Source organism: Ipomoea nil, unplaced genomic scaffold (assembly GCF_001879475.1).
Source record: "Ipomoea nil cultivar Tokyo-kokei standard unplaced genomic scaffold, Asagao_1.1 scaffold0761, whole genome shotgun sequence".
Taxonomy (NCBI): Eukaryota; Viridiplantae; Streptophyta; class Magnoliopsida; order Solanales; family Convolvulaceae; genus Ipomoea; species Ipomoea nil.
The window spans coordinates 2,313,884-2,328,049 of NW_017617189.1; the positions used below are offsets into that span (position 1 = coordinate 2,313,884).

The following is a 14,166-nucleotide window of genomic DNA, read 5'->3' on the forward strand; positions in this document are numbered from 1 at the left end:
GAAAGAATTAAATCACAATAATTAATTAGGAAAGGCCAACCATAGTCCACGGGCCCTTATCCCTAAACCCAATCCTTAGTCCCAAAAGGAATAGAATTAACAAGCCTATAATATTAGTTCCTAACTAGGACTCCTAATTATATAAATAAGGGACTTAAGAGGCACCTAGAACCCCCCACCACAATAAACGTTCCACCACCCCAAAGAGCTCCAAGATTTCCCTTAGAAGAAATCAAGAAAGCAAGAAAGCTTAAAGAAAGACTCTTCATAGCCATGGAATTAATTAAGGCTAAGAGGTAACCCATGTCTCAACAAAACCTATTTTCATAGCTATGGTTTCCCCCGTAGGGTTTCCCCATATTATTGTGTATTGATGATTTGTGTTGTTATTATTGATGATTGATGGGATGATTCCATGGGTGATCTTGATGATGGAAGGTTCTTGATAATTATGGTGTTCTTGATGATTATATGATGTTCTTGATGATTGTAGGATACTCTTGATGTTTATGTGATATTCTTACCGAATCTTGATATTAGAAGATGAATTGTGTCCTTGTTGATTCAAAAATGATTAGAACCCTAGGTTGTATCGTATGGAATTATTTTTGGTAAATTGGGTGGAATTTCGCATGATTGGGTGTTTATTATGTCTAGAATAGCATGATAGGTTATGTGCCGTTTGTTTATTGATTTTGATCCGTTAATTGTCTACGTGTGTTATCAATTGCGTTTGAAAGTGTCTAAGTATGGTTTCGGGTTCCACAAAGGTTCCCGAGGAGTTTTTGTGATGAAAGAGTCAGTGGGGGGTAGGTGGGGGTAGGGGACCCGCCACCTACCCGCGGCCTTCTTGGGCAACGCCGGCAGCGGGCAGCCGGCGGGCGGGCAGCTGCCCGCCGGGCACCCGCTGCCCGAAGTAGCTACCGCCGGCGGGCAGCCGGCAGGTGATCCCTCACCCACCGGCTACCCGCTGGTTTGGACCCCAATTTGGGATTTTGGCTACCCGTTTGATGTTCCCCCGACCCCCGTGGTGTCCTAACGGACTCCGTCTATCGTGCCTATTTCTAGTTTGATTTTCGGGTACCGTTCGTAGGTCGTATGAGTCTTATATATTGCATGCTAGTCGAATTGGTATCCCATTGACCTAGGTGAAAGAAGTATGAACCCCTTAGGACTATTCTTAGCATGTGAAGGATCATGCATAGGTTTTGTTATACGTTTTCTCCCCCTTCCCAATGTGTTAATGTGGGTTGCATGTGCTTGCTATATGTTATGTGTGCATGTTACCCCGACTTGGTTGAAGATCAATCAGGCTATACGGGCAGTCTGGTGGGCTGAGAACCATACCGGCTGTTAACCAGGCTGGTAGAGAACGGTCAGGTATATAAATATTATATAGGACTAAGATCCACTATACGGGCAGTTGAATGGGTTGAGAACCATCCCAACTGTTAACCAGGCTGGTAGAGACCGGTCAGGTATATAAATATTATATATGACAAAGGTCCACTATACGGGTAGTTGAATGGGTTGAGAACCATCCCAACTGTTAACCAGGCTGGTAAAGACCGGTCAGGTATATAAATATTATATAGAGCTGCGGCTCATCGGTCGGTTGCGATCGACCCCTCCGTGCTGTGAGACGGGGCAGGGTGCAGCGGGGCCGTGTCAGAGCTATATGCGTTGAACCTCATGTATGGGCATGCGATTGGTCCTGTGGCGCCAACAAAGTGTGCTATGTGATGAAGTATGGATGAGTTGTTGTTATGAGTATCCTGGGGATAAGACTATGGGATTGGTACCGGAGATCGTATATGTTGGGTTATGATTATTAATTGTGCTTATCTTATCTGTCTTGCCTGTTGTAAACTGTATATGCTCGGTATAACTGCTGTCTGTGCTTAGCCCTATCTGTTGAGTCTATCCCTGTTTCAAAAGCTAGAGTTCGTAGGAGATATCTTCATGTTCAAAATGACTTTTCATATATCTATATATATATATCTATATGTATTGTATTTCAACGCGTTGGAGTGGGTTACCAGCATCTCTCGCTGAACAGATATATTTGGCTTTCAGGCACACACAAGTAAATCACTGGAGCGCGCTAGAAGCTTGGGCGTAGCTTAGATAGTTTTTCCCTTTCGGCCTGCGTGCCATGATTTAGTATTGATACCATCTGAGGATATTAGTTAGTTAGCCTGTGCACCTGAGTTCTCTAGCTCAGGGTGGCATAGCACCCCGCACTTTTGAATTATGTTTCGGGATTTAATGAGATTTCACCTTTATTTTATAAGTTTTAAATATCTTGAAAACCTGGGGTGTTACAGTAAGCATTGAAAATTTAAATAATGCTATTGGGCCATGATGGATATTTGATCAGTCGTTATATCGTGCACCAGGGCACACAATGCATTGTGCGTCCCTCCCTACCCAAAACGACGTCGTTTTGATGCATTGTCCAAAAAAAAAATCTCTGTTTCAAATACAAATAAAGTCATAACAGAATAAACAGAAACTTATAACTGAATACAAATAATCTAACATGATACATAATACATAGAAACTCTTAACTAAATACACAAAAACTCTTAACTAAATACACAGAAACTCTTAACTGAATACACATAAACTCTTAACTAAATACACTGAAACTATTAACTGAGTACACAAAAACTCTTAACTGAATACACATAAACTCTTAATTAAATACACATAAACTCTTAACTGAATACGCAGAAACTCTTAATTGAATATACAGAGACTCATAACACAATACACAGAAACTTTTAACTGAATACACATAATAGGATTTGGGCCGTTTGAACGGACGGAGTGACGTCAGCAATTGAAACGCGCGCATTTTGTGCCTGAGCGCACATTGCTATGTGCGCCGTGGTGCACGATATAAATTGTTAAATTAATTATTTTAATTAGGCTAATTGGACTAATATTTATTTAATTGAGTTAATTAAATGACCCATTGAATAATTAATTTGTTTAATTACTTAATTAAATGTAATTGAATGTTGGATTGTTCGGTCCAAGTTTGTATAATATCAATCATTATTGTGTGGGCCATGGTCCACACAAGTTGTATGCACCATATTTTGTCTACTGTAAAATAATGTACATTCAGTATAAATATAATGTACATTCAGTACAAAATAATGTACATTATATTTGTTCTGAGTGTACATTATATTATATAATGTACACTTCAATACAAAAATAATGTACATTTAGTATATTAAAAATGTACTTTTTGTTATGGTCCACATAATATTGTGTGGACCATAGTCCACACAATAATTTGCCGTATAATATTTAATTGAGTTGGACCAAGCCGCTTGGATTAATTGGATTGCCTAATTAACGGGTTTGACTTGGTTTCGGCCCATCCAGAATATATGTGGTTTGTGTAATTTTGGAAGGAAATTGGATATTTGATATTATTTGAAATTTGATGAAATGATGAACCTGGACGCAATGGTGTCGCGATACATTCCTTAATTTAATTAAAATAATTAAACTAAATATAGGAATTATTCAAAGTGATAGGGTTGGTTAGACTCACCACTATAAATAGTGGTTTCATTTTAGAAGAAAGGGAGCTTTGAAGATCTGCATACCGAAGCTCAGCCAGAATCTTGGTAGGATATCGTCTGGAACACGTCGGAAGTTATACTGTGTATATTGTGCTGAGCAACATGCCATTTGAACACTGGAAGCCCTTCTTTGAAGATCAAGCTGCATATTAGCCCTTCATTGAAGAACAAGCTACATAACTACGGAGGCCCTTCAGCAAGGAACTACTTCCAAGTCGACATACTTCCTGTTCAGCATACTCTTAACTCGCATACTTCCAATTCGACATACTCCGAATTCAGCAGATTTCTAATAGGCATACTTCTAGTAGAGAATCAGAGGACCTCTCCTATACAGAGATTGTACCCTCCTTGTTTGATACATAATACTTGTAACTGACACTTTGAATTTTGAATATATACAATTCAATTTTTCGCGTTTATAAACAGTAAAAGAGTAAAAAAAAATCAAAAGAAATGAGAAACAAAGGAAACTGAGGTAGTGGTTTCAACTAGTCCTTGAAACAACGAGGACTATTAGAGAGTGGCAAAAGATTTCAATCCAATCATGCAGAGAAAATGTGAAAGAAGCTGTAAAGTATTAGAGGTATGACTATTTGGCAGCTATCTTTGTTTCCCACATCAGTTTGTTAGAGTGAGTGGATGGGTGTTGTAGCTTATAAAAGAAGTGGGCTGTTTTGATGAAAAAGCATACCTTTTTCGGTCTTTTGGCTAAGATCAAGTGTAGTGTCTGTTCTCATCCAATAGTTATGCCGGTGCATGCATACAATGTAAAATGACGTCGTTTTGACTAAAAATGTGCGTCCCACTTAAAAAAAGAAAAATTCATATTCAATTTTCGGTAATAGCATTATTGTGGATATATAGTTATGAATTTCTGGATATATAGTTATGAATTTATGGATATTTAGTTTATTCATTGTGGATATTTAGTTCATTCATTGTAAATATTTACTTCATTCATTCACTGTGGATATATAGTTATGAATTTATGGATATATGGTTATGAATTTCTGGATATTTAGTTCATTCATTGTGAATATTTAGTTCAATCATTGTGGATATTTAGTTCATTCATTGGGGATATTTAGTTCATTCATTCACTGTGGATATATAGTTATGAATTTGTGGATATATAGTTATGAATTTATAGATATATAGTTATGAATTTATGGATATATAAAAATGCTATTGCCAGGAATCGAACCTGATTTCTTTTTTAAGTGTGACGCGCGTTTTTTTAACTAAAACGATGTCGTTTTGCATCGTATGCACCATGTGCATGGTGCATTCGGTTGCATAGCATAATTTGCGGTTCTTATCAGTTTAATATTTAATAGGTAGGTTATTAGCCCACATGATATTAACTCACTTTTTTAAAGAAAAAGTCAATTAAGACAGCTTGCTGTTTGGGCCTTCGACTGTTGCCTTGGCGTTGCTTGGCACACCCCATCAAGCTCAGTTTTTTTTTAGACCAACCATCAAGCTCAGTTTAATGTTTCAAAGCTAATGTAATATTTTTGGGGCCAATAACGATTTTTAGGGTAAATTATACTGCGGTCCACAATGTATTATGGTCTAGACATCAAAACGACGTCGTTCCTTTTAATGAAAAGAAACGGCACTCGTTTCGCGCCATCCGCAAAAAAGTAACTTTTGTTGTATAATATATTCCGATTCATTTTGTATACACTGTAGTTTCATTTCAACACAATTACAGTCGATATAACTACAATTTCATTCGATATTTATACACTCAAATATGTGAAACTATTATTCAGTTTTATTTTATGTATTATGTACACTATACTTTCATTACAACACAACTACATTATCATTTCGATATAACTATAGTTTCATTGCACAATATACACTGAAATATGTGAAATGTTATTCAGTTTCATTTTATATACACTGCAGTTTCATTTCAACACAACTACATTATCATTTTGATATAACTACAGTTTCGCTGGACAATATACACTAAAATATGTGAAATTGTTATTCAGTTTAATTTTGTATACACTGCAGTTTCATTTCAACACAATTACAGTTTCATTTCAATTCAATTGCAGTTTTATTTGATAATATTAAAATAATATGCAAGGCAGTATCAGTTTAGATACACTGTAGTTTCATTTGGTAATTAACAGACAAAAAATACGCGCTTTGTTAAATTGTAACGGCTGTCATTTCTTTACTTAAAGAAACATCGCCGTTTTTGAACCATGGTCCACAGTATAATAGCTAGATTTTTAGTATATGTGAAGTGCAATCATTATTATATGGATCATGGTCCACAGTTGTGTGGAACATAAATAAAAAGTACATTTTTAATATACTAAAGACATATTATTTATATACATAAAATACATTTTATAAAAAGTATATCATTTTATATATACTATCAAATAATATATTTTCAGTATACAAATAATATACCTTTAGTATATTAAAAATATATCTAATATTGATGGTCCATAGAATTATGTGGACCATGATTCACAGAATAATTTGCCTGTGAAGTGGTTGTGTGATATTTCTTTGTTGCAACGACAATTTCTGAAGTTGTTCATAATGGTGTAATGTAACATTTCCAAGCTAGTCTAAATTAGCTAATTAATGAAAGTCGGAGATTTAAGCGATTACAATTATGTTTGGCATAACTAGTTTAAAAGCTAATAGCTACTTAGCTTATTTTGAAACGTTATTTTGAATAGTGTTTTTAAGCTCTCCATGTTTTATCAAACATAGTTTATAATTATTTGTAGTTTATCATAAATTATAAGTTTTAAAATAAACATTACCACTGAACAAAATTGTATTAATTAAGAAGAAATTAGGCAAGAAAGCAAAATATATATAATTTTATTGAAGGACTTGGATTTTCCTTACAACCTAATTTCTGCCAAGCCAATCATACTCCTAACAAGTACTACGTAATAACCATCTAATTTCTTTACATCACCAGCAAGTACACTGGAAGTTTATTTATAAATATATATTTAATTATTTATTTATACTAACTTTAATTTAGAATCAAATATATGCATGTATCCTTCCAAAGAACTCCTCAATCTACCAAAAGTGAGCTACGAAGTTGTCACAAATGCACCAATGTAGCCAAATCCGATGACCAAGAATGACACTCCTTGGAGAAACAAGTACACATAATAATAGTTGTCTCCGAAAATAAGGTTGTACCAACCACAAAAGAGCATGTAGAATCCGACAATGATCTCCCACAAATGCAACCTATACAATATATCAAATAAATAAATAAATAATTCGATAAAAAATTAAAAGTAAAATTACTGAAATTCGAAGGTATTTAATTAATTTATCAACAGACTTCTATTGAAAAAAAAAAAAAAAAAAAAAAAAACTAAAATTCGTAGTAGATAGGTTGTATAATCAATTGCTAAATCTGTTAATATTTTGTTGTTTTAATTTATTGTAGTGTTATGTTTCAATTTGAGAAGACCAATACCACCCAAATCTTGTAAAGAAGATCATATGTTTGTAATTTTTAACAATACGAATCAAAATAATCCATCAGTAATAATTAAGAGTAAAAATATTTTTGTTCTTAGAATTTATTTTGTTATGAAGCAAGAAGTATATATACCTTTCTCCAAGCCTAAAACGAGGAACTTTCTTTGCAGATTTAGGCTGTGCAGTTTTTGTGTTTCCTTGCTTCTCAGTGACAACCCATTCGTGAATTCTCCCAACCTCAAGAAGTCCGATGAAGGTTCCAATAGTTCGGTGCAAGGCCATAACATTCTCAAAAAGCATCCAAAAAGCCGTCATGTGCAATGATCTAAACATCACCACAAACAAACAAGAAACTCTTTAACAAAAAATGTGAAAATTAAGAGTAAAAACAGAGGCGAAGGCCGGTGAAGGGCTAAGTTCAATATCCCGTGACTGAAGGATTGTTAGGGGGAGGTTTAAAGGGCAAAGCTCAACTCCTCAAAAATATTGCAGTATTAGGAAATAAAGTTGCGCCTTAGCTATGAGTTATAACTTTTGACATAGTGATAAGCAATGATTTAACAAGTGGTATTTGTTGGGAGGAGGTTGGTGAAGGGTAAAGTCCATCACATGGTAGTTAGGGGATTGATATAGGCTTAGGCTGAAATGCCCAAGCTCAGCATCCTACCTCTCAAAAATGTAACAGAAAATAAAGTTGCATCTTCACTATGAGTTATAAACTTTCGGCATAGTAATAAGCGCTAATCTAACAAGTGATATCTGTTGGGCAGAGGCGCCAAATCCAACCCACAATGGCTAGGGATTATTAGGAAGATGCTAAAGGATTAAGACTAGAAAATGTGATGATATAAAAAAATGAAATTGGGTGGAGAATTGTTAGGCAGAGGCCTAAAGGGTCAAGTCTCGAAAATGAACAATGATGATATATGAAAATAAAATTACGATTTTGCTATAAGCTATAGCTTTTGCTTTTGACGTAGATCCTAACATGTACCTTGGACAAGGAAGTAGAGTGAGGAGGGCAGTAAGTGTTGGGACATAAAGAGCTCCCCAAAGTGGAATTTTGAGTTCTGGGATCAAAACAGTTGCAGGGAGAACGAGGCAGTAGTAGATGAAGGTGAGAACGTGGGCGACGATCTTGTTGACGAAGAAGAAGGCGTATATCAGGTACAGTTTCTTCCAGATTGTCACTTTCTGCAAAGGTTTAAGATAAGCTAAATTATATTAATGAATAAGCTAATTAAGTTTATATATGTTTGAGTGGTTGTACTTAAGTTGATGAGTTTCCTATCTCTAATAAAGTACCTACCTTGTTTCTCATAATTTCGAATGTCATTTTCTTGAAAAGATTGGCAGGGCCACATGACCACCTGTGCTGCTGGTATCTGTATGCCTTGAAGCTGCTTGGTAATTCACTTTTCACCTACGGAGTATTATATTCTTGTTATTCAAACAGAGACAACTTCAGCAAGTAATAACTAATAATAATAGTTCAGTTTGAACTATTTTAAAAATAAAAATATAATTTTAAAATAAAAACTCAGTTCGAACTGATGGTTTAAATCGAAACCGAAACTTTTTTCAAAGGTTCTAGTTTCAGTTTGTCATTTTTCAGAACTGTGAACTAAAGGTTAGGAGCTGAACTGCAATCATGCCTAGTTGGCTAGCTAGTTGGGGTTGCTCCTCACCAATCATTGTTTAATTTAATGATAAGTTGTATTCTTTCGATCGAGGTAATATGTCAATGCCAAATTTGGTTCCTTGACTATTAAAATTTCATCTCTATGATCTTCAACTTTCACACTTGTTCAATTTCATCTTTAACTATGTAATTTTTACCAAAACTAATCTTTGGTTAAAACCAAAATAGTCTTGATGATGATTATTTTGATTAACAATTGCATAGTTGGGATGAAATTAAGTAAGTTTGAAAGTCGAGAATCAAAGTGATAAAATCCTAATAATGGAGGGACTAAATCTGGTATTAACTCTATATTCTCTCACAAAATAAAATGTACCATAGAAGAGGCTAGAAAGTTACCCTAACATCACCGAGAAAGACAAATTTCCAGCCTTTTAGACCAGCTCGACAACCCAGATCCATGTCTTCCACAGTGGTACGGTCTTTCCATCCCCCAGCATCATCCAATGCTGCTATTCTCCAGATACCTGCCGTTCCTGCATACCAATTTTCATGCATATATTGTCTTAGTATCTAATACCCACAATTTTTATTAGAACATGTATAATAGTGGAGTTTTTTTTTGTAGTTTTTGATGAGTTTTTATTTTTTTCTATACATGTTTCCATAAGAATTCAAATCTTCACACAGTAACCTCCATTCATAACTTTTAAGTTAGGCGATGAACTAACTACGCTAAGCGAATCTTTATTACTGCATAATGTGTGTGTATATAGAGCTTACCATTGAAGCCGAAAAATGCATGGATGGCAGACCCAACTTCTTGCTCCACTGAGAAATGGCGATCCATTGACATCTCTTGCAGTCTTGTCAGCATGCACTCATTAGCGTTGACTGCCATTACAATTTAAAGATGATTTTTTAGACCAGCAAAAATTTTCAACAAATTATACTCTACAAACAAATTTAGTCATTCAATTATTAAAAGATTGGAGTTGTAAAATCAAATCCTTCAACTAATTAAGATATCACATCCCGTTCGCATTTAGTGTTTTTTAAAAACATTTTTAACTTTCAATATATTTCCAATTTGACATAGTACCATATAGTTGATAAACTAAATTTAAAATGTGTTTAACAATTAAAGGGTCAAATTAAAATTGTAAAGACTTAAAAGAGAGTGATTAATTTTATAACTTGGAAATAATTGAAGAATAAAAAATGTAATTTTTAAAAAATGATATGTATAGTGGGACCCATAATGAATTAATTGAATGAACCTTCCCAAACAAGTGCAAGTTTTGAGTTTGATTAACATTTTCTTTTTTAAAATGTAAGTAATTGTCCCTACTCAACTAGATCATAATTATATCATTTGTTTTTTTCTACCATAATTATAAACAAATATTATTGTAGTTAATAAAAATACGGAAAATTCTCTAATAATACTTCTAATAATATATATATATATATATATATATATATATATATATATATATATATATATATATATATATATATATATATATATATATATATATATATAGTTTGTCAGATCAAAAATAAAAATAAGGGCCCGACGACCTAAATAGTGGTCAATGGACCGCCAGAATTGAATGCAGCCAACCAGTCCAATTAACCAAAAAAGTTGAAGATATTGACAATTGACGTACCACCTAAATATTGTCACATTGGCAATTAGATTTCCTAAAGAAGTTGCTAACCATTAAATTATTGTGTTTTATTTTGAAGAATGGACAATTATACATGCACTTCTTAAGATAACACATTAAATTTCCTAAAAAAAAAAAAAAGATAACACATTAAATAATATTTTTATACTTTTAAAAATTATATCACATGACTGATGACATTTTAATAAATTAAAGAAAGAAAAGAATAGAAACGTAAGAATTCGTAAAGGTTTGTGTATATAATACCGTATTTCCAGCGAGCTTGAACAAGGCCGATGTCAGGATTATGTACAAGGAAAGGAATGGTGCGGTACAAGAAATCAGGATCGGGTTCGAAATCAGCGTCGAAAATAGCAACATATTCACACGACTTAACATAGCTATGCTTCATTCCTTGCTTGAGGGATCCTGCTTTGAACCCTTTTCTATTATCTCTAGTCTCATACTTTATGTTCACCCCTTTACCTGCCCATCTCCTGCACTCTTGTTGGACCAAAGCCTGTTGATTGTGTATTACCAAATACATTAATGGGGAATGATAAGTTGAACTTTTATATTGGTGTAAAAATTTTAGTACAATAAGAAAAATGATATATGGACTTTTATGGACTAACTCAGTGCACACTCTTAATAGTGACTATGAGTTTTTCTCGTCATCAAAAAAAAAAAAAAAAAAAAAAAAAAAAAAAACTGCTACATATTATGGTCCACTATTTTGTTTCTAGATAAATCAAAACATGCAACATAAGCATAGAGTAAAATAAAATGAGAATACATGTATATAATTCGTGGAAATAGAATTATTATAGTTTAAAAGAGTAATACATATGTGATGCCACTAATAATTTGTTTCTAATAATTTTGTTCTAAAACGATGTGACTTCATCTAATATCTTGAATTGGCAAATTTTTAAATAATTAACAACTAACTACAAAGAATTTATGACATTTCCCATAAGTTACAAACAAAACCAAAAAAATAATTCAGTTTCTTGAATGAGTAGAAATGAAAACAAATAATTTATAGTAATCAATTCATCGGACATACCTTAACTTCAGGATCAGTAGAATCGTCAAGAACTTGAATTATAATTCGATTGGTTGGCCACGAAAGGTTACAGGCTGCTCCAATGGACAGTTGGTATACCTATATACAAAACAAAAAGTTCATTATTGCATGGCTTTTAAAAATATATTTTTTAGAACCATAATCTAACTCCATGTAAAAATAGTTATTTTAGTGGGTCTTGAACCTGTGACCTTTCTTTTAAAATGATAAAAGTAATGTTATCAAATCACAAAATACTTTTTAAAAAACTTTATTATAAAATTTAAATTAATCCCTGAGAAACACAAAACTCATCATTGCATGGCCTTTTAAAAATTTATTAAAAAAATTGGAACTCACTTTTGAAAACACACGCGCGCGCGCGCACACACACACACACACACACACACACACACACACACACACACACACACACACACACACACATATATATATATATATATATATATATATATATATATATATATATATATATATATATTAAGGTTCAAATGTGGCGATTTCCTTAGGTGCGGTGGTGCGGCGTCACTAATAGTTCAACAAATATACATCATCAACGTTAGAAAAATGCACCACAAAAACACACACAAATTAGGTACGCATCACCAAAAATACACCATTAGGTGTGAGTAAAAACACCCTACAGTGTTCGGAAATACACCACTGGGATGCGGTGAGTTATATGGTGTATTTTTTTTTGGATCTGTTGTTTATCTTTTAATTTTTTAATTTTTTTGCATTTCATTGCGGTGTGTTTCCTTTAAATTGTTGGTGTATTCTGAAATTCTGTCGCACCATCGCACCTAAGGACATCGCCGCATTTGAACTTTTATATATATATATATATATATATATATATATATATATATATATATATATATATATATATATATATATATATAGAGAGAGAGAGAGAGAGAGAAGAAATTGCTCAAATGAGGCCGCACCCTCCCGTTAAAAAAAAAAAAGGAACTTGAAAATAAAAGTGTAAATATTAATATAGTCGAGATTCGAGAGACCCAAAACAGTATCAAACGGAAATTAGAAAATGAATAAAAAAATTACCCTTTTCTCATTACACATTGGTATTTGAACTAGAACCGTAGGATAACCAGAGTTCCCAATCTCTGCATCATCTTCCTTCTTGATAGGCTCCCACTTGTACTGCTTCGCCGGCGTTCGTCGGAAAAGCTTCAGGTAAGCGCTGACGGCTCCCAAGTATACTTTCTCCATGAGTATCATGATTAACATTACCAAGCAGAGGTAAACCATAACTCTGAGCACCGGCACGATCACCAGCGCCTTTGCTTGCACCCACAGCACCCCAAGGTAGGGGGCAATAGCGTCTCCGGCACCCCGGACGGCAGCCTCCGACGAAAACATTATTGCTGCGGAGGAGGAATTGCCGTCCATTTTGGAATGTGTTTGATGTAGAATGTTTAGATGATCAATACGATATATCATATATATATATATATAGTGTAAGATATAAGAGTTTGAATGGTTTTTTACTTTTTTTTTTTTGCATATGTAAATTGCTTAAAGTATACATGATTTTAAAATTTTTTTTTTTAATAAAACAAAATTTATAGATTGACTTACTATTAGGGTCACTGACTCATGGGTCAATTCTTAAATTTTAAAAGAGAAAAATGGCATTTTAAATCACTAAATTATAATGAAATATTATTTCTGTCTTTAGATCAATTATTATATTCATTCTCTATTGTTAAACAAATATAGTTTTTCCTAGGCGCTTGGGCTTAGCTTAGTATAGCTAATTCGTCGCCTAATTTAAAGGTCATGATGATTGGAGGTGACAGTGTGATGGTTTGAATACCACTAGAGATATTTATGAGAAAAATTAAATATAAACTCAAGAGCGAAAAAATGTTACTTTACAGATAATTGAGGAATTAAAAGTGGCAATAAGTATAATTGAGAAATGAAAATTGCAATTTCTTTTTATAATTAAGGATGAAAGTGCAATTTTTTCGTTTTGCAAATGAATAAGTATTATAAAATATTAAAATTTCACGAATCAATTGAATCTGTCGAATATAACATAGCAAGGTTTTGTTTAATTTATAATTTTGTATATGCAGCGCAATCGTAAATTGACCAACAACCTTACAAGTATTCTATTACACTTTTGAAGTACGTGTTACATAAGATAAATGATGTTATGCATTATTGCAATCAATATATATATATATATATATATATATATATATATATATATATATATATATATAAGTTCCTGTGCGATTGTGCGGTGATTAATGTGTGTGAGTTTTGTACTTAAGGTGCGTGAGTCTTGTGCTTAAGGTGCGTAAGTCTTGTGCTTAAGGTGCGTGAGTCTTGTGCTTAATGTGCGTGGGTGTGTACTTAATGTGAGTAGTGTTGAAACTTAAGGTGCATGAGTTTTGTGCTTAAGGTGAGTGAGTTTTGTACTTAAGGTGTGTGAGTTTTGTGGTTAAGGTGCGTGGGTGTGTACTTATGTGAGTAGTGTTGAAACTTAAGGTGCGTGAGTTTTGTGTTCTTAATGTGAGTAGTAGTTGTTGAAACTTAAGTTCGTGAGTTTTGTGCTTAATGTGTGTGAGTTTTGTGCTTAATGTGCGTGATATTAGTGTTCTTAAGGTATTTTGTTTGTGTGGTTAA

At 33.5% G+C, this 14,166-nt stretch overlaps 1 protein-coding gene across 1 annotated transcript; it reads right to left on the reverse strand.

Moving 5' to 3' along the window:
• Nucleotides 1–6,451: 6,451 nt before the first annotated feature.
• Nucleotides 6,452–12,954, reverse strand: LOC109176920 (glucomannan 4-beta-mannosyltransferase 9-like). The gene is made up of 9 exons (XM_019326330.1): nt 12,571–12,954; nt 11,485–11,583; nt 10,683–10,935; nt 9,526–9,636; nt 9,142–9,278; nt 8,410–8,523; nt 8,095–8,294; nt 7,234–7,425; nt 6,452–6,860 (listed from the first exon to the last, which is right to left on the reverse strand). Exons 1-9 carry the CDS (start codon nt 12,916–12,918, stop codon nt 6,698–6,700), a joined length of 1,617 nt encoding a protein of 538 aa, XP_019181875.1. The 5' UTR covers nt 12,919–12,954; the 3' UTR covers nt 6,452–6,697.
• Nucleotides 12,955–14,166: the final 1,212 nt, after the last annotated feature.

Coding starts and splice junctions, on each gene's coding strand:
- LOC109176920 (XM_019326330.1), bottom strand. CDS start 12,918: ATGGACGGCAATTCCTCCTCCGCAGCAATAATGTTTTCGTCGGAGGCT. Junction 9,637..10,682: donor TCAAGCTCGCTGGAAATACG/GTATTATATACA, acceptor TTGTAATGGCAG/TCAACGCTAATGAGTGCATG. Junction 7,426..8,094: donor ACTCTACTTCCTTGTCCAAG/GTACATGTTAGG, acceptor GGTGATGTTTAG/ATCATTGCACATGACGGCTT.